General features: G+C 35.8%; 1 protein-coding gene across 3 annotated transcripts in view; it reads right to left on the bottom strand.

Annotated features, from left to right (window-relative positions):
- The window catches only part of PCNX4 (pecanex 4), a 56,907-nt gene that overhangs the window by 20,987 nt on the left and 14,252 nt on the right, over nucleotides 1-21,668 (bottom strand). For all 3 annotated transcript variants that reach the window (XM_082617430.1, XM_082617429.1, XM_082617431.1), the window contains 8 exons: nucleotides 21,435-21,614; nucleotides 20,831-21,345; nucleotides 20,484-20,584; nucleotides 20,236-20,358; nucleotides 15,398-15,758; nucleotides 12,488-12,591; nucleotides 8,395-9,431; nucleotides 7,844-8,030 (listed from right to left, as the gene is read on the bottom strand). In XM_082617430.1, coding sequence (XP_082473556.1) covers nucleotides 7,844-8,030; nucleotides 8,395-9,431; nucleotides 12,488-12,591; nucleotides 15,398-15,758; nucleotides 20,236-20,358; nucleotides 20,484-20,584; nucleotides 20,831-21,345; nucleotides 21,435-21,614 — 2,608 coding nt within the window. The remainder of the gene's footprint in view (nucleotides 1-7,843; nucleotides 8,031-8,394; nucleotides 9,432-12,487; nucleotides 12,592-15,397; nucleotides 15,759-20,235; nucleotides 20,359-20,483; nucleotides 20,585-20,830; nucleotides 21,346-21,434; nucleotides 21,615-21,668) is intronic.

Raw genomic sequence — 21,668 nt, 5'->3', positions numbered from 1 at the left:
AGACCGATGTCAAGGAGCTACCACCTATGTTTTCCTCTAGGAGTTTTATAGTTTCAGGTCTTACATTTAAGTCTTTAATCCATTTTGAGTTAGCGTTTGTGTATAGTATTAAGACAGTGGCCCAGTTTTCATAACACCATTTATTGAAGAGACCATCTTTTCCCCCATTGCATATTATTGGCTCTTTTGTCATGTATTAATTGACCATATATATGTGGGTTTATTTCTGGGCTCTCTATTCTATTCCATTGACCTATGTGTCTGTTTTTATGCCAATACCATACTGTTTTGATTACTATGGCTTTGTAATATAGTTTGAAATCAGGAAGCATGATGCCTCCAGTTTTGCTCTTTCTCAAGATTGCTTTGACTATTTGGGATCTTCTGTGGATCCATACAAAGTTTAGGATTGTTTGTTATATTTCTGTGAAAAATGCCATTGGGATTTTGACAGGGATTGCACTGCATCTGTAGACTGCTTTGGGTAGTATGGACATCTTAACAATGTTAATTCTTCCAACCCATGAGCATGGAATATCTTTCCATTTATTTGTGTCTTCAATTTCTTTCATCGATGCCTTATAGTTTTTAGTGTCTTTCACATTCTTTCAAAAATTTACTCCTAGGTCTTCCTAACTTGCCTTTCTGATAGTTCATTATTAGTGTGTAGAAATGCAACATATTTCTGTATATTGTTTGTATACTGCAACTTTACCAAATTCATGGATGCATTCTAGTAGTTTTTTGGTGGTGTCATTAGGATTTTCTATGTATACTATCACATCATCTGCAAACAGTGAGTTTTACTTCTATCTTTCCAATTTCGATTCCTTTAATTTCTTTCTCTTCTCTGGTTGCTGTGGCTAGGACTTTCAATACTATGTTGAATAAAAGTGGTGAGAGTGGAAATCCTTGTCATGTTCCTTATCTTAGAGGAAATACTTTCAGCTCTTCAGCACTGAGTATGATGTTAGCTCTAGGCTTCTCATATATGGCCTTTATTATGTTGAGGTATGTTCCCTTTATACCCACTCTGTTAAAGAGTTTTTATCATAAATGGATGTTGAATTTTGTCAAAAGCTTTTTCTGCATCTATTGAGATGATCATATGATTTTTTAAAAAACTGAAGGTATAGTTGATTTACAATGTTGTGTAAGTTTCAGGTGTTCAGCAAAGTGATTCAGTTATACATATTCATAAATACATATATATAATATATTCTTTTTCAGATTCTTTTCCATTATAGGTTATTATAAGATATTGAATATAGTTCCCTGTGTGATATAGTAGGTCCTTGTTGTTTATCTATTTTACATATAGTAGTGTGTGTCTGTTAATCCCAAACTCCTAATTTATCCCTCCTCTCCTTTCCTCTTTGGTAAAAATAAGTTTGTTTTCTATGTCTGTGAGTCTATTTCTGTTTTGTATGTAAGTTCATTTGTATTATTATTTTATATTCCACATATAAGTGATATGATACTTGTCTTTCTCTGACTTACTTCACTTAGTATGATAATCTCTAGGTCCAAACATATTGCTGCAAATGGCATTATTTCATTCTTTTTATGGTTAAGTAATATTCCACTGTGTGTATATATCTATGTATGTATATGTATGTATGTGTGTATGTATATATATGTGTGTGTGTAAATTGGGTTGGCCAGAAAGTTCGTTGGGGTTTTCCCATAACATCTTACAGAAAAACCTGAACAAACTTTTTGGCCAACCCAATATATACTACATCTTCTTTATCCATTCATCTGTCGATGGATATTTAGGTTGCTTCCATGTCTTGGCTATTATAATAGTGCTGTTATGAACACTGGGGTGTATGCACCTTTTTGAATTAGAGTTTTTGTATTTTCCAGATATATGCCCAGGAGTGGGATTGCTGGATCATATGGTAACTCTAGTTTTAGTTTATTAAGGAATTTCTATATTGTTCTCCATAGTAGCTGCACCAGTTTACATTCCCACCAATAGTGTAGGAGGGTTCCATTTTCTCCACACCCTGTCCAGCATTTATTGTTTGTAGACTTTTTGATGATGACCATTTTGACTGGTGTGAGGTGATATCTCACTGTAGTTTTGATTTGCATTTTTCTAAAAATTAGCAGTGTTGAGCATCCTTTCATATGCCAGTGGGCCACCTGTATGTCTTCTTTGGAGAAATGTCTATTTAGGTCTTCTGCCCATTTTTTGATTGGGTTGTTTGGTTTTTTGATATTGAGCTGTATGAGTTTGCATATTTTGGAAATTAATCCCTTGTTGGTCTCATTGTTTTGCAAACATTTTCTCCCAAACCATAGGTTGCCTTTTAGTTTTGTTTATGGTTTTCTTAGCGTGAAAAAGCTTTTAAGTTTAACTAGGTCCCATTTGTTTATCTTCCTTTCATTTCCATTGTTCTAGGAGACAGATCCAAAAAATTTGTTGCGATTTATCTCAAAGTGTTCTGCCTATGTTTTCCTCTAGGAGTTTTATAGTATCTGGTCTTAAATTTAGGTCTTTAATCCATTTTGAGTTTATTTTTGTACACAGTGTTAGAGAATTTCTAATTTCATTCTTTTATATGCAGTTGTCCAGCTTTCCCAGCACCACTTATTGAAGAGAATATCTTTTCTCCATTGTATATTCTTGCCTACTTTGTCAAAGATTAATTGACTATAAGTGTATGGACTTATTTCTGAGCTTTCTATCCTATTCCATTGATCTATGTGTCTGTTTTTGTGCCAGTACCATACTATTTTGATTACTGAAGCTTTATAGTATAGTCTGAAGTCAGGGAGCATAATTCCTCCAGCTCGTTCTTCTTTCTCAAGATTGTTTTGGCTATTCAGGGTCTTATGTGTTTCTCCATACAAATTTTAAAATTATTTGTTCTAGGTCTGTGAAAAATGCCATTGTTAATTTGATAGAGATTACACTGAATCTGTAGATTGCCTTGGTTAATACAGTTATTTTAACAATACCGATTCTTCCAATCCAAGAACATGGTATATCTTTCCATCTGTGTTGTCTTCAATTTCTTTCATCAGCATCATACAGTTTTCAGAGTACAGGTCTTTTGCCTCCTTAGGTAGCTTTATTCCTAGGTATTTTATTCTTTTTGATGCAATGGTAAATGGGATTGTTCCCTAAATTTTTCTTTCTGATATTTGGTTTTTTTGCGTACAGAAATGCAACAGATTTCTGTATATTAATTTTATATCCTGCAACTTTACCAAATTCACTAATGAGCTCTAGTAGTTTTCTGGTGGCGTCTTTAGGGTCTTCTATGTAATGTATCATGTTATCAGCAAACAGTGATAGATTTACTTCTTCCTTTCCAATGTGGATTCTTTTTCTTCTCTGGTTGCTGTGGCTAGGACTTTGAAACTATGTTGAATGAAAGTGGAAAGAGTGGGCATTGTCTTGCCTGAAAGTCCTTGTCTTGTTCCTGATCTTAGAGGAAATGCTTTCAGCTTTGCACCACTAAGTATGATGTTAGCTGTGGGTTTGTCATATATGGCCTTTATTATGCCATATAATAAAAGACCCCAAATAGTCAAAACAATCTTGAGAAGAAACAAAGCTGCAGGTATCACACTCTCTGAATTCAAAATATATTACAAAGCTACAGTAATCAAAAGTATGGTACTGGCAAAAAAATGTACATAGACCAATGGAACAGAACAGAGAGCCCAGAAACGAACCCACACATATGTGGGTGATTAATCTATGACAAAGGGGACAAAAACATACAGCGGGAAAAAGACAGCCTCTTCAATAAATGGTGTTGGGAAAACTGGACAGCTACATACAAATGAATGAAACTGGAGTATTCTCTCATATCATAGACAAATTCAAAATGGATTAAAGACTTAAATGTAAGACCTGAAACTATAAAACCTCTAAAAGAAAACACAGGCAGTAAGTTATTTTACATGAGACTTAGCAATACATATTTTTGATATGTCTCCTCAGGTAAAGGAAACAAAAGCAAAAATAAACAAATGGGACTACATCAAACTAAAAAGCTTTTGCACAGTGAAGGAAACTATAAACTAAACGAAAAGGCCACTTACTGAATGGCAGAAGATATTGGCAAATAATATACCTGATAAGGCATGAATGTCCAAAATATACAAAGAACTCATACAACTCAACATCAAACAAAGAAACAACCCAATTTAAAAATGGGCAGAGGACTTGAATAGACATTTTTCCAAAGAAGACGTATAGATGGCCTAAAGGCACATGAAAAGATGATCAACATCACTGATCATCAGAGCAAGGCAAATCAAAACCACAATGAGATATCACCTCACACCTGTCAGAATGGCTATTATCAAAAAAACAACAAATAACAGTGTTGGTGAGGATGTGGAGAAAAAGGAACCCTCACGCACTGTTGGTGGGAATGTAAATTGGTGCAGCCACCATGAAAAACAGTAAGGAGATTCCTCAAAAAATTAAAAATAGACCTACCATATGATCCAGCAATTCTGCTCCTGGGTATTTATCTAATTAAAAGAAATATAGGACTTCCTTGGTGGCACAGTGGTTAAGAATCCACCTGCCAATGCAGGGGACATGGGTTCGAGCCCTGGTCTGGGAAGATCCCACATGCCATGGAGCAACTAAGCCCATGGGCCACAACTACTGAGCCCGAGTGCCACAACTACTGAAGCCTGCATGCCTAGAGCCCATACTCTGCAACAAAGAGAAACCCCCTCAATGAGAAGCCCGCGCACCGCAACAAAGAGTATCGCTCGCCCCCTGCAACTAGAGAAAGCCTGTGCACAGCAACAAAGAACCAATGCAGCCAAAAATAAAAAATAAATTTTTAAAAAAAGAAAAGAAATATGTGCACCCCTATGTTCATTGCAGCATTATTTATAATAGCCAAGATATGGAAGCAACTTAAGTGCCCATCAATAGATGAATGAACAAAGAAGATGTGGCATATATACAATGGAATATTAATCAGCCATAAAAAAGAATGAAATCTTGCCATTTGTGACAACATGGATGGACCTAGAGGCTATTATGCTAAATGTAATAAGTCAGACAGAAAAAAGACAAATATGATTTTGTTTATATTTGGAATCTAAAAAACAAATGAATAAACATTAAAAAAACAAACAAACAGAAACAGAGTTATAGACATAGGAAACAAACAAGTGGTTGCCGGAGGGGAGGGAGAAGGGGAAGGGGATGGAGAGAGGAAAGAAACAGGTGCAGGAGATTAAGAGGTACAAACTTCCAGTTACAAAAAAAATTTATTCCTAGGTATTTTATTCTTTTGATGCAATTGTAAATGGACTGTTGTCTTAATTTCTCTGATTGTTATTATAGAGTATAGGGTTTTCTATATACAATATCACATCATCTGCAAATAGTACCAGTTTTACTTCTTCCTCTCCAATTTGGATGCCTTTTATTTCTTTTTCTTAACTAAAGTGCTCTGGCTAGGACTTCCAGTACTATGTTGAATACAAGTGGTGAGAGTGGGCAACCTTGTCATTTTCCTGATCTTAGAGGAAATACCTTCAGCTCTTCACCACTAAGTATGATGTTAGCTGTGGGCTTCTCATATATGGCCCTTATTATGTTGAAGTAGGTTCACTCTATAACCACTTTGTTTCCCACTTTGTTTAGTTCTTTAATCATAATTTCCTTCAGTCCTTTGAACATATATATAAAATGGTTACTTTGATATCTTTGTTAAACCTGACATGTCGTTGATCTCACAGGCCATTTCTGTCATGTCCCCCCTCCCACCACCCTACACATGGGTCAGACTTTCTTGTGATTTTTTTGTTTCTTTTCATATCGCCTAATTTTTGTTGAAAACTGGACATTTTAGATAACACTGCAGCAATTCTGGGTACTGATCCTCTCTACCCCACACCCCAGGGCTTGTTATTATTATTTGCATATTTGTTTAGTGAATGGCTGGATGACTTTAGTGAAGTTAATCCTACCTCCCGTTCAATTGTGAAGTCTTTGATATTGCTCCTCAGGGAGTGCAGCCTTGTGAGTGCCCACAGTTATGATGGGATGGCAGTGGTTTTGGCAAGGTTCTCTTTGTTAAATGCTCACACCCAGCTGGTTGCTCTACATTTTCAACAATGACCTGGGACCTAAATTGCTCCAGAGTGATCCAATTAAATTTGGGCTCCTTTGAAAGAACAGTTTTGGAGGTCAGTGTTTGAGATTTGTTTTGACCCCAGGAGGGCTCTTCTCCGCTGTTTCTTTCCCTGGTTCTCTGTGTTAATCTACCTGGCCTGCAGTTCAGCTGAGACCTCTAGTGATTTTACCAATTGCCTCTAGTAACTTTCACCACCACCTCCACTGTTTTTTGAGGAACATCTTAAGCTTCAGTGTGTCCACACTATGTGCAAATGAAGTCACTTCCTTTGGTAAGAGATCTAGAGCTTTTTTTTTTTTTTCTTTTTTTTTTAAATTTTTTTTAATATTTATTTATTTTGGCTGCCCCAGGTCACCTGGGAATCTTCATTGCAGCATGCAGAATCTTTTTTTTTTTTTTTTTTTTAGTTGTAGTATGCGGACTCTTAGTTGCAGCATGCATGTGGGATCTAGTTCCCCGACCAGGGATCGAACCCGGGCCCCCTGCATTGGGAGTGTGGAGTCCCACCCACTGGACCACGAGGGAAGTCCCTAGAGCTTTTTTTTTTTAAATGGTCTGCTTCTCCCAGTGGGCAGAATCTCTGAGCCAGAGCGCTGGAACTGGGGTGTAAGACAATGGCGCACTTCTGAGTAACACCTATGCTTCAGGACATGTGTTTGGTAGAGGAGGAGCAGTAAACTCAGGTCTTCTTGGCTTGCCTCTCCCACTGTGGAACATCCACAGACAAGGGGGATCAGGCCCCGCTATTGTCAGTGGCACCAGGCCCAGGTAAAGCCTCCATCCAACAAGTTGGGGGTGGCCAGAAGGGAGTTCCAACCTCTTGATTACACATGCCCAGAACCAAGCCTCACAATAGGCAGGTGGGAGTAAGATGAGCAATGCTGAAGTCCTTCCTCTTCTGGGAAAACAGTCCTCCAACTGGGAGCTGAGGGGAGAGGGAGCCCTGTGTTCTTGGCCATACCAGTCTGAGTGGAGTTTCTGTCTTGCTGAGCTGGGAGGCAATGGGTCTTGGTTCAAATAATGTAGTCTCTAACTGTTCTTAGGTTTTAGAAGATTTTCTTTAATAAATGTTTATTTGCTGTATGCCCTTAGGACCATTTCTAAGACTTTAAATGGTTGTTTTTTAAAAATAACTTTCATCATTTTCCTTGGGAAGCACATGTGCAGTAACACCACATGTGGAACCCACAATAAGCTCATAACACTGAATCTTTCAGATTGTGCACACTCAATGACATTTTAAATGCAATGAGAACAAGTACTAAATCTTAAAAAAGGCATTCCTTATTTAGAGTCTCTGAATTTTCACAAGTCAGACTTGCTTACAAATTACAAATTAATTTTTCTTCTAGGATTCAAGTCCAAAGTAATAATTCATACACTTGAATTTGCCATATAAATACAACCCATTTAGTCAAATATGCTATAGCAAATTACATTTACTTGACTATCTTATAGCTCAGTTACTGCATAATAGCTACACAACATTCTTTATTGGTTCCTATTAGCTTTGCAAAAGTAAATAATCAGTCATTCTAGGACTGGATTATGTTGGCCATAAAGTCATGATTACAAATACCTTAATACTATAATTAATATATTTATACCTAGAATGTTATCTCTATCACTTAGGTTAAATACTTTATAACTGATTTCTATTCTTTAAGGTTAATATACAAAAATGTTTAAGAACACATTTTTAACCTTACCATATTAGGATCATACCCCAGAGAAAACAAGTATGGTTTTTCTTGTAAAATTGCTTCCTTCCACTTTTCATCAGATACCAAACCAATGTACCAGTCACTTTCATATTCTTCAAGGCAGTTAGTCAGCTCTTTAAAGTCTTCTATTGGACCTAAACTCGCTTTATCAATCATTAGTTTCAGAGTATACCTAAAAATGGAGAAACAAAGAATTTTAGAATTTTTAAAATCAACTTTATAGATGAAATAGATTTTTAAAGACACTGAACTGAAATCATACATATTTCAGAAAAAAAGATCTGGGAGAAATGATAAGAGTTAAAGCAAAACAATCCAGTAAGTCATACAAAAAATAGGTTCTCCACATAAACAAAAAGAGAGTACAAATTTAAGTGTACTCCCGATATAATCAGAGTACCTACCAAGCATTTTTCATTTTTTGGAAAGTGATTATTTTTTAAAATTAGAAATGAAAGAGCATCTCCTTGTAAGTTATAAAAAAATCAACATTTTTTGGCCAACGTTACAACTTGTATGTAATCAAAATGAATTACCTGAAAGCTTTTAGGGCTAGTTGGAACAGTTCTGGCTTTTCTGTGAGCCAATCCAAGGCAAGAGACCAAGGGAAAACACCACTGTAGACTCTCAATATATGACCAGGACTAGGAATCGTATTGTCTACTCCAAACAAACTAAAATAACAAGTCATTACTGCATGAACATAAAAGTCTTTTAAAACTCTGTCCTTTGCAATTTCTTCCACTACATTTGAGGCATTTTCTTCTGAATGAAAACATTCCAACTGCCTTAAAACAAAGTGGTACCAGTCTTCTGGAAATAATGAGCTCATCTCCTTCACTTTGGAATTAGGCAAACAATTAGATATCCACTCTTCGGGTAAGCTTAACAAGTGAGAATGAGAACAACTGAACTCCATGAGAGGGATGTATGCCACGGCTTCTTGTTTTCCTTTGTCAGTAGCAGGGTATCCCAATGCAACTGCTTGGTAAAGACTATTTTCAGTAACTGTGCCTGTAGAATGTTTACCAACCCTCTGTGATTCCACTGATCCTGGAATAGGCAAATTTATACCTGGCAAAACTTTCAGCTGATCTTTTTCTTCTTTTCCTTTTTTGATAGTTGGCTCTTCACCAAAAACATCATCAGACCAGTCATCCAAATTTTCTGAATTTAAACTATCTGTGTCTTCTGGGGATTCGGTTTGTGGTGAAGTATTCAAAGGAGGCAGGATTATTAGAGATGCTTTCCCTTTATTTTCAGTTTTGTGAACATTTTCCTGCATGTTGGATCTTCTGGAACAGTACTGAAGAAGTATCCACACAAGTACTTTAACAAGGTCACCTTTAAATTCTTTTAAGTTGTCATGGGAATCAATTATGCCAGACAGGACATTCCTGGCATCAGAATAGAGTTTCACAGGCAAAACAGTACAGGGTGTCAAGACATTTCCGAAGTGTTCATTAATGGAACATACTCTTGCGTATTCTTCTTGCTCAAAGGCACCTTCAAAAACTTCGTCAACTCTTCGAGCTTCAGCAGTATGACAGGATGTCTCTTGCAATTCTAACCCCTAAAGAGGAAATAAGAAAATACTTGAGTTTATGATCACTTATTACACAGAGAAAAGTAACTAGTTTTGTAAATGCTCATGGATTGGATTCTCAAAATAAAAATATGTTAAAAGCAAAAAATGTCTTTAACCCAAGAGCTACACCTTAATTCAAACTTAATAGCACTTAATACATTTGATGTTGGATACAGATATGAAAAATAATGCTATATTTTTAAAGAAATTTTAGAAATTCCACTGGAAATTGGCAAAACAATTTTAATGAGTATGACCATAATTTTAAGACTGTACGTCAAGGTTGAATCACACTTGTTAAAAACTTTTAAAAATTATACAAATTTGGGGGGGGAGCAAAATTGGAACTACACAATATGCACATTAGCTTTGTATCCTTTCCATCCTACTTTATATGAGAGCAGTATTCTACTATATGGATATGCCATAATTTATCTAACCATTTCTTTGTTCCAGTTTAAAAAATTATAATAACATAATAATAATACAGATTTATGTATTTGATTATTATCTATCTCCTCCAACTACAATATAAACTCCACAGAGCAGCTCTCTTTTGGTTACTACTGTATCCTCAGTGCCTAAACTACTACTTGGCACACAGTGAGGGATACAACAAATATATGCTGGAAGAATGAATATTATGAATACATCCTTATATAAATTTTAAACCCATTTTGATTACTTCGCTAGAAGGAATCACTTGAAGAGGATACATCAGGTCACTGTTTACTATTACTATTATTATTATTTTTGCTCATTTATTTATACATCTTTACAAAACTACCAGTGATTTTAATAAAAGGCAATGCTGTTAGGTTGTATTATGATCCAGGGAAAGAACACGGAATGTGACATCAGAATCTGCTTTTAAATCATGGCTCTGCCTGATGCTAGTACACAATCGTAAGTAGGTCACTTACCCCCTGAGATTCCTTTTGCTTCTCTTTCAAAGAAAAATAACCCTGGCACATAGGGTTGTGAAGAGTAAAGCAAGTAATGAAAGTGCCTTGTCAAATTTAAAGTGTTATATAAATGTTAGTAGATGGTATAGCTAAGCAAGCTTGTGTCCGGAAAAATGAAAAAGAAAGAAAAAAAGTCTGCCACCAAAAAGTATATATATTTCATGGAGCACAAAAGATCAATAAAAGGATCCACATTATTAGGTATTATAAAACTGTACCATTAAAAAAACAGAACTAAATTAAGCAATGAAAATGTCCTCCATATTCTGCATGATTTTTCGCCTTTTCCTACTTGTACATGTTAGACTAGAGCAGTAGTTCTCAAACTTTAGGTGAGTCAGATACACTGGAAGGCTTGTTAAAACACAGACTGCTGGGCACTGCCCCAGACTTTCTGATTTAGTAGGTCTGGGGTGAGGCCTAAGAATTTCCATTTCTAAAAAGTTCCCAGGACATGTTAAAATTACTAATCTGGAGAACTGCATTTTGAGAACCACTGGACTAAAGGAACAGCTTTTTAGTCACCAGCAATTTTATCCAATCTGCATTAAGACAAAAAAAATTCATTTATTCACTACTCATTCAACAAATATTTATTAACGGCCTACTAGGTGCCAGGCACTGTTCCAGGGGCTCAGGATATATTCTCCAAATAAAAACAGAGATCCTTGCTCTTGCAACATTTATATTCGAGAGTGGAGGAACACAGGTAATCCACAATAAAATTAATAAGTAAGTTACATAGTTTGCTAGAAGGTATAAGTGTTATGAAAACAGAGAAAAAGTAAAGCAAGCAAGGAGGATTGGAAGTGCAGGCAGGAATGGGAGTGGGTATTCAATTTTAAATAGGATGCCCACAGTAGACCTCATTGGGAAGGTGACATTTGAGCAAAGCCTTAAAGGTGGTGATGGAGTTAGCTGTGTGGCTGTCTGAGGAAGAGTGTTTCAGGCAGAGGGAACAGCCAGTATGCTGGAGTAGGGTGAGATGGTTAAAGGAGCAGATAAGACCAAATAGGGAGCCTGACCCTTTAGGGCCTTGGCTTTTACTCTGAACGAAGGAAGATATTCACTGTAGGATTTTGAGTAGGGAAGTGACATGATCTGACTTAGATTTTAAAGATCATTCTGGTTGATAATAGGCTGTAGGGGGCCAGAGGCAGAAGCGGAGAGACCAATTAGGAAGTGATTGCAGCTATCCAGGAAAGAAATGAAGGTGTCTGAAAGGTAGGGTGGTGAGAAGTGTTGGGATACAGGATATGACTTAAAGGCAGAGCCAACAGGATTTCTTGTTGGATTGGATGTGCGGTATAGAAGTAAACAAGGAGTCATATATCACTGGACTAAAGCCCAAATGTTTTTGATCTGAGCCACTAGAAGGATGGAGTTGTCAGCAAGGACTGGGGCAGTCTGATATTAACAGGTCAAGGAAAGAGAAGGAACCATCAAAGGAGACTGTCAAGGATTAATCCGTGAAACAAGTGAAGAGATGAACTCTGTCAAATTCTGCTTACAGGTCAAGAACGGGTCTGAGAATCAATCCTTGGATTTAGCAATGCCACAGCCACTGGAGACCTTGACAACAGCGGTTTTTACTAGAGTAATAGGTAATAGGGTCAAAAACCTAGAGTAAGTTGAAGAGAAAAATGGAAGAAATGAAATTGGAGATGTGATTATAAGTGACTCTAATAAGGCATTTTGCTCTGAAAGGAGAAAAACAGAGTATTAGCAGGTAAGGGCAGTGGGGTCAAAAAAAGGTTTTTATATTAAGTTGAGAATGCTTATATGATATAGGAGTGAAGAAAATATTACTGAGTCACCTTTTTGAGATGCTCAACTAGATAGGGATAAAAAGAAAAAGACTGGATAAAAAAGGGGCAAGTGTATTTTGTTACTATGCTCTATCATACAGTCAACACTAGTCTGTCTATCACTATGTACATATTGAAATACACTTTAACAATCCTAAGTGTTTTCACAAGTAAAAAAATACTCTCCCAAAGTGAGCTATTAATTCTTTGATGTGTGCATAACAAAATTTTTACACATGTATTAGAGAGGTTTCAAATGCACATTGACCTTAATGTTAATACAGCAATAAGTATAGCCACATTCTAGAATCATTATCCATATTAAACGATCCTGAAAACGGCCCAAGTAATGAGACCCAGGTAAGAGGAGACCTAAAACAAATTAGAAAAAAAAAAGTAAGTAATTGTTAAAGCTTGTTTTATTTTGCCACGTGAATCTTTAAAATTAATAACACACTTGGAACTAATTAATAATTATTAATAATAATTCTTTCTACCCTCTTTTTAGGTCAAGAATATAAACAACTATCCATTGCATATCAGGAGGCATTAAATTAAGCTCTTTACAGGAACAGTTGGAAGAGAAAATCTACAGGTGATAATTTATAAGAATTAAGAATATATTTTCCAGAAAAACTACAAATTAGAACCTGTTATGTAAAACCCTAAATACATATTAAATATATTAGGAAAATATATTAAATATATAAAAGCCAACTTCACATTAATGATTTAAAACATTCTGGACATTTTTATATACATGCCTATAAAAGTGTTTTGTGGTGTTAAAAATTTACATAAAATGCTATCTACCACACTGTACAAATACCCTTAAAACTCAGTTTTTCTCTCAACATTGTCTCTGAGACATTATATATTGACTACAAAGCTCCTTCACTGTAACTATACTGAGAACTCATTGTATGAATATGGCTGAATTTAAATATTCATTTCCCTGACAACAAATATTTCAGATGTTTTCCAATTTTTCACTATTATAAATAATGCTGTATAAATTATCTTTGTACAAGTCTGCTTGTACAATGTATTACGTAGAAAGAGTTAACATAGCAGAAATAACTGCTGTCTGTTGAAAGGCCTGCTTACAAAGTTGGCCCTTGGCTGGAAACTGGGAACTTGTATTTCAAAGGAGCTCTCACCACCCTAACCAATAAACAGTCTCACATTGTGCCTAAACTGTCTGTGCAAAGAATACAGTTTATACTGAGCACTTGCTTTCCTTTTATGAGTCTGAAATTTTGGTATTTGGTAGGCACCGGGTGCCTACATGACCAGCCCTCAATATAAGCCTTAGGCATTGAGTCTCAAATAAGCTTCCCCAGTAGTCAACATATCACACATACTGTCACAAGGCGCTGGGGAATTAAGCACGTTCTGTGTAACTCCACTGGGAGAGGATACCTGGAAGCTCTCACCCAGTCTCTCACCCCATGTGACTTTTCCTTTGCTGTATTTGTTCTGCATCCTTTTGCTATACTAAATCTTAGCTATGAGCACAACTATATGCTGTCCTATGTGTCCTCCTAGAAAATCATGAAATTTGGGAATGGTCTTGGGGACCCTCAAGATACACGTGCAAGAGTTTCTCTAGAATTGCAATCACTGGATCATGGAATCTAAAACTGGAATCCCTAGGCCATGGGATATGTACATCTTTACTACAGACTATTAAGTTTACTCTTCAAGGTAGCTGTATGAATTTACACATTCCTTTTCAACAGGGTTTGAGAGTTCCTGTTCCCCACTCCCTAGCCTATACTTGTTAATGTCAGACTTTTTTTACATTTTTGCCAATCAGATGTGTGTGAAATGTTACCTCACTGTTTTCTGTTTTTCCCCCAGGAAATACTTTACAACACACTTACTGGTTGAATATAACTGACTTAATAATAACGTATAATTTCTACCTTATTACTAAGGTATTTATTATTTCAGATGTGAGTTTAACCTTACAGGCATTTTAAAAAGTGGCACTGCACTATATAATAAAAATTAATTGGAACTCTATGAAAGTACTAAAAGTGTAGAGTATTTCCTATAAGAAAGGAAAATGATTATTCATAAAAAATTTGTATTACAAAAATAAAATTTTTCCTAAATTATCTCACATAATAGATAATAAGAAAAGTTCAACCCAAATAAACATTTCATTAAAATTCTAATTTTAAATTGCTACTCTCTGCTAGGGAAGTCAGTCTGCTAGGAAGTCACTGGACATACCTAAAACAAGTTGAGGGGCTAAAGCATACAGTAGGAGACAACACACTATTGTCATCGGCCTGTACTTTATCTAAAACCAACCCTGAGAAGTACAATATAGCTGAATTTACAGTTAGTTATGATGAAATTATAAAATTATCACAAAATTATAATTATAATATTAGCTCATTCTCATCAAAAATCTTGCTAATATTCGTATAGCACTTCATTTTGGGAGGTTACCGATCACTGACCAAAGCTTCTTTTTTTTTTTTTTGCAGTACACGGGACTCTCACTGTTGTGGCCTCTCCCATTGCAGAGCACAGGCTCCAGATGCGCAGGCTCAGCGGCCATGGCTCACGGGCCCAGCCACTCCGCAGCATGTGGGATCTTCCCGGACCGGGGCACGAACCCATGTCCCCTGCATCGGCAGGCAGACTCTCAACCACTGCGCCACCAGGGAAGCCCCTGACCAAAGCTTTTATGTTACCTTACCCTGTAACCTTGTCAGACAAGTTGCTAGATGTTAACTAATAAGATAAAGCAAACTCCTTTAAGCTCTTCAATCTGATATTTATATAATGCTAGTTTTCACTCTTTATGGGCCTAAGCTGCTACATCTACTTGACATGAACTCATTAAAATTCATGAAAATTTTGGGATAAGGTGTTTTCATGTTTCATGGGGGGACTATAACTTGATTTTAGTCAAGAAAATGTTTTTTAAAAATTGTCAAATCACCTAAATGAAATTTTCACTTGGTATTTTTATAACTTTATTTCCCTCAAAATAAGGAGTAGGAGATATACTCCTTCATATTTAGTCTTTCTGCCTGCACATCAAAGTATTAGAATCTGTATAACAGTTGGATCAAAAGACTGTTTTTCTGTGTGTTCATTTTTTTTTGTATTTTAAATACATTTGTGAGGATTTCTTAAGCACAACCCATTTACTTACCTAAACTTCCAGCTGCCATTGCAGACTGCAGGGCAGTGTTCAAACTCGGGACCATCTGGTAGTAGTACACTGTATCTGCACATACACAGGCTGTGGTACCCACAACTCCAGGCCAACTCTGAACAGGTCGAGGAAACCCCACCAAGAACAAAGGAAGGGTAAAGAGGGGGAGTAAGGGAGAAGAGAGTAGTGTAGAAAAAACTATGAAGACCAGCACGAATGGAGAGAAGACAATGTTGAGTACACATAAAGTGGTGGTTGATTTTCTACGTTTTTTCTCTGTCCATGATGCCAAGAGTACGGTCACAGCAAACTGCAATTTAGAGATGAATTGAATCAGACGATCACGCATGATACCAACCTGCAGAGACATAAAAATGAAGTTTTTATTCTTAAATATCTTTCATAAATTTTCAAGATCATATAAGAAAAACAGTATAATTTTATTACTCCAATATTTTTGAGGAAATAGCCCTTATATGAGATCCTTTGTTATAATTTTCTCCAATCTCACAATTAATAAATGAGACTACATTTTTAGTTTCTGCTCTCTTAAAAAAAATGTAGTACTAAAGAGAACAGAGTGCTATGTGTATCTTAAGGTTGATTAAGCTTTGCATTACATGCTTGTTAAGTCATAAGAACTAGCACTAGTAAACAGTTAAGCAACTATCCTTAATTTATCCTTATTTTAGAGAATATTTTACAGATTAAGAAACAGACATCATGCCATAAGACAAACCTCAATAGACTGAAATCATACTAAGTGTATTCATACAAATCATGAAAAGTATGTCCTTCAATCAAAACTGAATTAAATCAACAATAGAAAGAAATCTGGAAATTAGAAGACAAATTCCTAAATAACCAACAGGTCAAAGAAGAAATCACAAGATAAACAAGAAAACATTTTCAGATGAATGAAACACACACCAAAACTTGTGATACAGCAAACCCAGTCCTCAGAGGGAAATTTATAGCTACAAATGAAAGAGCAGAAAGATCTTAAACCAATAACCTAATCTTCCACCTTAGGAAACTAGAAAACAAAGAGCAACTAAATCTCAAGTAAGCAGAGGTAAGGAAATAATAAAGATTGGAGTGGAAATTAATAAAACAGAGAATAGAAAAATAATAGAGAAAAATCAATGAAACCAAAAGCTGTTTTCATTTTTTGGTTTTTTTTTTTCGGTACGCGGGCCTCTCACTGTTGTGGCCTCTCCTGTTGCAGAGCACAGGCTCCGGACGCGCAGGGTCAGCGCCCATGGCTCACGGGCCCAGCCACTCCGCGGCATGTGGGATCTTCCCAGACCGGGGCACGAACCCATGTCCCCTGCATCAGCAGGCAGACTCTCAAACACTGTGCCACCAGGGAAGCCCGAAAAGCTGTTTTTTTGAGATCAGCAAAACTGACAAACCTTTAGCTAGACTAACCAAGAAAAATACATAGAAGACTCAAATTACTAAAATCAGGAAGGAAAGAGATAATATTGCCAGCAATCTTACAGAACAAAATAAAAAGAATTATAAGAGAATATTATGAACAATGGTATGCCAATAAATTAGATCACTTAGATGAAACAGACAACTTCCTAGAAAAAGACATAAATTACTGAAACCAACTCAAGAAGAAATAGAAAATCTGAATATACCTATAACAAGTAGAGAAACTGAATTAACAATTTAAAAGCTACCCAAAGAGAAAAGCTGAGGCCCAGATGGCTTCCATACTACAAAACACTACATAGTACAGAATATTTTAAGATACATACTGAATACTACAAACATTCAAGATTATTGATATGAAATTCCCAACTCATTCTATGAGGTCACTACTATTCTGATATCTAAACAAAAGATAAGAAAAGAAAGCCACAAATATATACATCAGACAAAAATTCTCAACAAAACACTAGCCAACTGAATCCTTCAACATAAAGACAAGACTATACACCAAGACTGAGTGAGATTTATTACAGGAATGCAAGATTGGTTTAACAACTGAAAATCAATATATTACACCATGTTAGTAGATTAAAGAACCAAAACCACATGACTATTTCAATAGACACAGAAGAGGCAAAATCCAACACCCTCCAGGATAAAAAAGTTTAACTAGGAATAGAAGGGAACTAAAAGCAGGAATGGTAAAAGACAGACATCAACTTAATGGAGAAAGACTGAATGCTTTCCTCATAAGATGTCCACTCTTACCTCTTCTATTCAACATTATACTGGAGGTTCTAGCCAGGGCAATTAGGTAAGAAAAAGAAATGAAAGACATTTAGATTGGAAAGGAAGAAGTAAAACTATCTTTACTATATCTAATTTGCAGATGACATGATCTCATATACAGAATATCCTAAGAAATCCACTAAAAACCTATTAGAAACAAAAAATATTTCAGTGAGGTTTCAGGATATAAAATTAACATTAACTAATCAATTGCAGTTTATACTTGAGCAATAAACAACCCCAAAAATTAACTAAGAAAACAATCTACTTATCATCAAAAAGAATAAAATACTTAGGAATAATATTTAATAAAACTGTAAAACTTGTACACTGAAAACTACAAAACAATGTTGAAATAAAGAAGATATAAATAAACATGAAGACATGTCATATAGATGAATGGGAAGAATTAATATTTTTAAGACAGCAACGAAGCTGAATCTAGCCTCTGTATCCCGACACTGAATTGAATCTCGGAGACAAGAGTTTTGGGTGAAGTAGAAAAGAATAGTTTTATTGCTTTGCCAGGCAAAGGGGGCCACAACGGGTTAATGTTCTCAAAACTTTGTGTCTCAAACCCGGGGGTGGGGGTGGTGGAGGTGGGGTGAGGAGTTTTATAGTCAAGGGGAGCAGGGTTGCTGGTAATGATCAGGGTGCCTTGCTGCATTCCTTCAATCCAAAGATTATCTAGCATCAGGTGATGATGGGCAAACTGTGACCTACTCTGGAATGAAGAGTGCTTCATCAAGTAGTTAACACCTTCCATTCGGTGGGGGTTTTAGTTCTGCAGAAGAGCTCAAAGATATTGTTATGTGTATCCCTTGAGTGGGAACCAGAACCCTGCTCCTAAGGCTGCACTATTGTTTCTTGACTGCTCCTCACTTGTCTCTCCATCCTCTCCCTTCCCTGATTAGCAACTGTTTGAACCTGCCCTTTGGAACTCAGGGAAGGGGACACAGAAAGGCTTTTGTGCCCAGGAGCCCCACAGGGTCCTGCTCGGTTTCAGCAATATTCCCCAAATTTTATCTACAGATCTAAGGCAATCCCTATCAAAGTCTCAGATGCCTTTTTGAAAAACTTGAAAAGCCAAAACCAATATTTCTATGGTAACACAAAGGTACAAGAATAGTCTAAACAATCTTGAAAAAGAACAACAAAGTCATAACATTCACACTTCCCAATTTTAAAACCTACTACAAAGCTACTGTAATCAAGACAGTGTAGTACTGGCATAAGGATAGACATATAGATGAATGGAAAAAAGAATAAGAGCCCAGAAATAAACCCTTACATTTGTTTGATTTCTGGCAGGGCGCCAAGAAAAGTCATTAAGGGAAGAATAGCTTTTTCAATAAATTATGATGAAACCATTGTACATCCATATACAAAAGAATGGATTTGGAATCCTACCTCATAACATATACAAAAATTAACTCCGAGTAGATCATAGACCCAAATGTAAGAGCTAAAACTATAAAACTCTTAGAAGAAAACATAGCAAATCTTTACGATCTTGAATAGGCAGTGTTTATTAGATATGACACCAAAAATACAAGCAACAAAAGAAAAAAATAGATTGAATTTCATCAAAATTAAAACTTCTTTGCTTCAAGGGACATTATCAAGAAAGCTAAAGACAACCTACAGAATGGGAGGAAATTTTTGCTTGTCATATATTTGTCAAGGAACTTGTATCCAGAATATATAAAGAACTCTTAAACTTAACAATAAGAAGTCAAATAGCCCAGGTAAAAATGGGCAAAGAATCTGAAAGACATTTCCCCAAAAACATACACATAGGGCCAATAAACATACGTAAAGATGAATCATTAGTATTCAGAGAAATGCAGTATCAAAATCATGAAAAGACCCATGAAAATGCTATAATGAAAAAGTCAGACTACAACTGTTGGTGAGAATGTAGAGCAATTAGAATCCTCACACACTGCTGGTGAGAATGTAAAATGGTGCAATCACTTTGGAAAAATGTTTGGCAATACCTTGAAGTGTTAAGACATAAAGTTTGTGCATAACTGAAATTCCAGTCCTAGGTAAACATACCTGACAGAAATGAACTCACATGTCCATATAAAAACTTGTACTTGAATGTTCATAGCAGCATTATTCATAATAGTAAAAAAGTGGCGACAACCTAAATATCTATCATTTAATGAATGAATCAACTAAATGTGATATATCCATAAAATGGAATATTTTTCAGCAATAAAAAAGAATAAAATACTGATATATGCTACAACATGGATGAATCTTGAAAACATGTGAGAGAAAGAAGCCAGATGCAAAAGACAACATACTGTATAATCATATTCGTGTGAAATGTCCAGAATTGGCAAATCCTTAGAGACAGAAAGTAGATTAATTGTTGCTGGGGCTGGAGTAGGGAGTAGATGAGATGGAGAGCAGAATGGAAATGACTGTTAATGTGTATGAGGTTTCTTTTTGGGATGTTGAAAATATTCTAAAATTAGATTGTGGTGATGGCTGCAAAGTTCTGAATATACACTGCAGAACTTTACACTTTAAGTGAATGATTTTATGGTATATGAAATACATCTCATTAAACCTGTTAAAAATGTATTTACCAGTAAGAGTCTGATTCCTGTATCCAGGTTTCGGTTCCACCATATGTCTGTATTGGAGATCAACAAGTGCACTGATGATACAATGACTGTCTCCAATAAAGCATTTTCTGTATTCTGCCATACCTGCAGTACACAAATTTACCACTTTATTAGGCAGAATTTGATAATCTAAGTAAACTGTTGGAGTAAATAAAATCATAATTAAATTTGGGAATAGGAAAATACTATTAAGTGCATATTAGCATTACCATTCTAAAAGCTCTTGTGAATCCAATGGAGACAGACACAGAATGGAGTCCTTGTAAGGAACTGTCCAATGAAAGAAATGCTATCATAGTAAAAGGTGACACTAAGGCAAACAAAAAAAGACAAATTTAATGAAGGCAAAATAACCCCTTCTACCATATTTTATTTTGGCCTATGAGTATTTTTATAAGCACATTTAAGCAATGAGCTAAAAAAACCAATAAATAAACCAAAACATAAAAGAATAAACACTTGTATGCAGTATAACATTATACAAATACAAGAATTCCATAATATTTTTGTACACTTCCTAGATAAAATACAAGTTTATTAATATTTGTCTTCCTACCTAGATTTATCAAAATCCGTCTGACAACACCAATCTTCATGAGCTTTGTTTGCTTCTCTAGGAATAAAGTCACAGTCTGCGCATGCTTTGGATAGATAGGGTTCCGGAAAATTCCAAATATATAGACACTTTGAATTTCTTTAAGTATCCATAGTATTATAAATAATATCATCAAAATATAGCCAACAATAGCCTGGGGACTGTTTTTGGAAATCTGTGAGAAACCAGCAAAGTGATGCAACAAACCAGTTTCTAAGAGAGCCAAGACTAATACAATGCTGTAGGAAAGGTATTCCTTCCAAGTAAACTGTTTTTCCAAACCATTGGGTAAAGCCTTAGATTTGGTTCCAACTCTGTGTCTGGTCACACTGTGTTTGAAGCCAAAAACCATCTCACTTAGGTTAAGACTCAGTAAGAATCCAAGTCCAGTCATGAAAAGAACCACACCAACAGTGCTGGGAATGAAATATGATGTTACAGCTGTTCCAGTAGAAATGATGAACATTATTAACAACCTGCAGAGGGGAAAAAAAAGATCTGCTTGAAAAGAAAAAATGTTCTTTGAGAATGAATTACATATCACTATAATATTTAAAATAATTACCGTAGGTGGGTTGACATAGATGAGCCTCCAAGGCCAAACTCTAAAACCTGCTCCATTGCCCATAAGAAAAGTGCGTCAGGTGGGGGTAGGGTCCCGAGTGCCCACAGAAAGGGTAAAAATATAAACAAGATGTGTAAAATCTGATTCATTTGTTCTAGAACTGGTATATTTACCATAAACCTACAATAAAAAGAAAATATTTAAATCATACAAAACAATAAATAGAAGATCTTT

Source organism: Mesoplodon mirus (genome assembly GCF_964341445.2).
Source record: "Mesoplodon mirus genome assembly, chromosome: 4".
Taxonomy (NCBI): domain Eukaryota; kingdom Metazoa; phylum Chordata; class Mammalia; order Artiodactyla; family Ziphiidae; genus Mesoplodon; species Mesoplodon mirus.
Note: the sequence above shows the minus strand (reverse complement) of the source record. Positions and strands in the feature narration are given on the sequence as shown.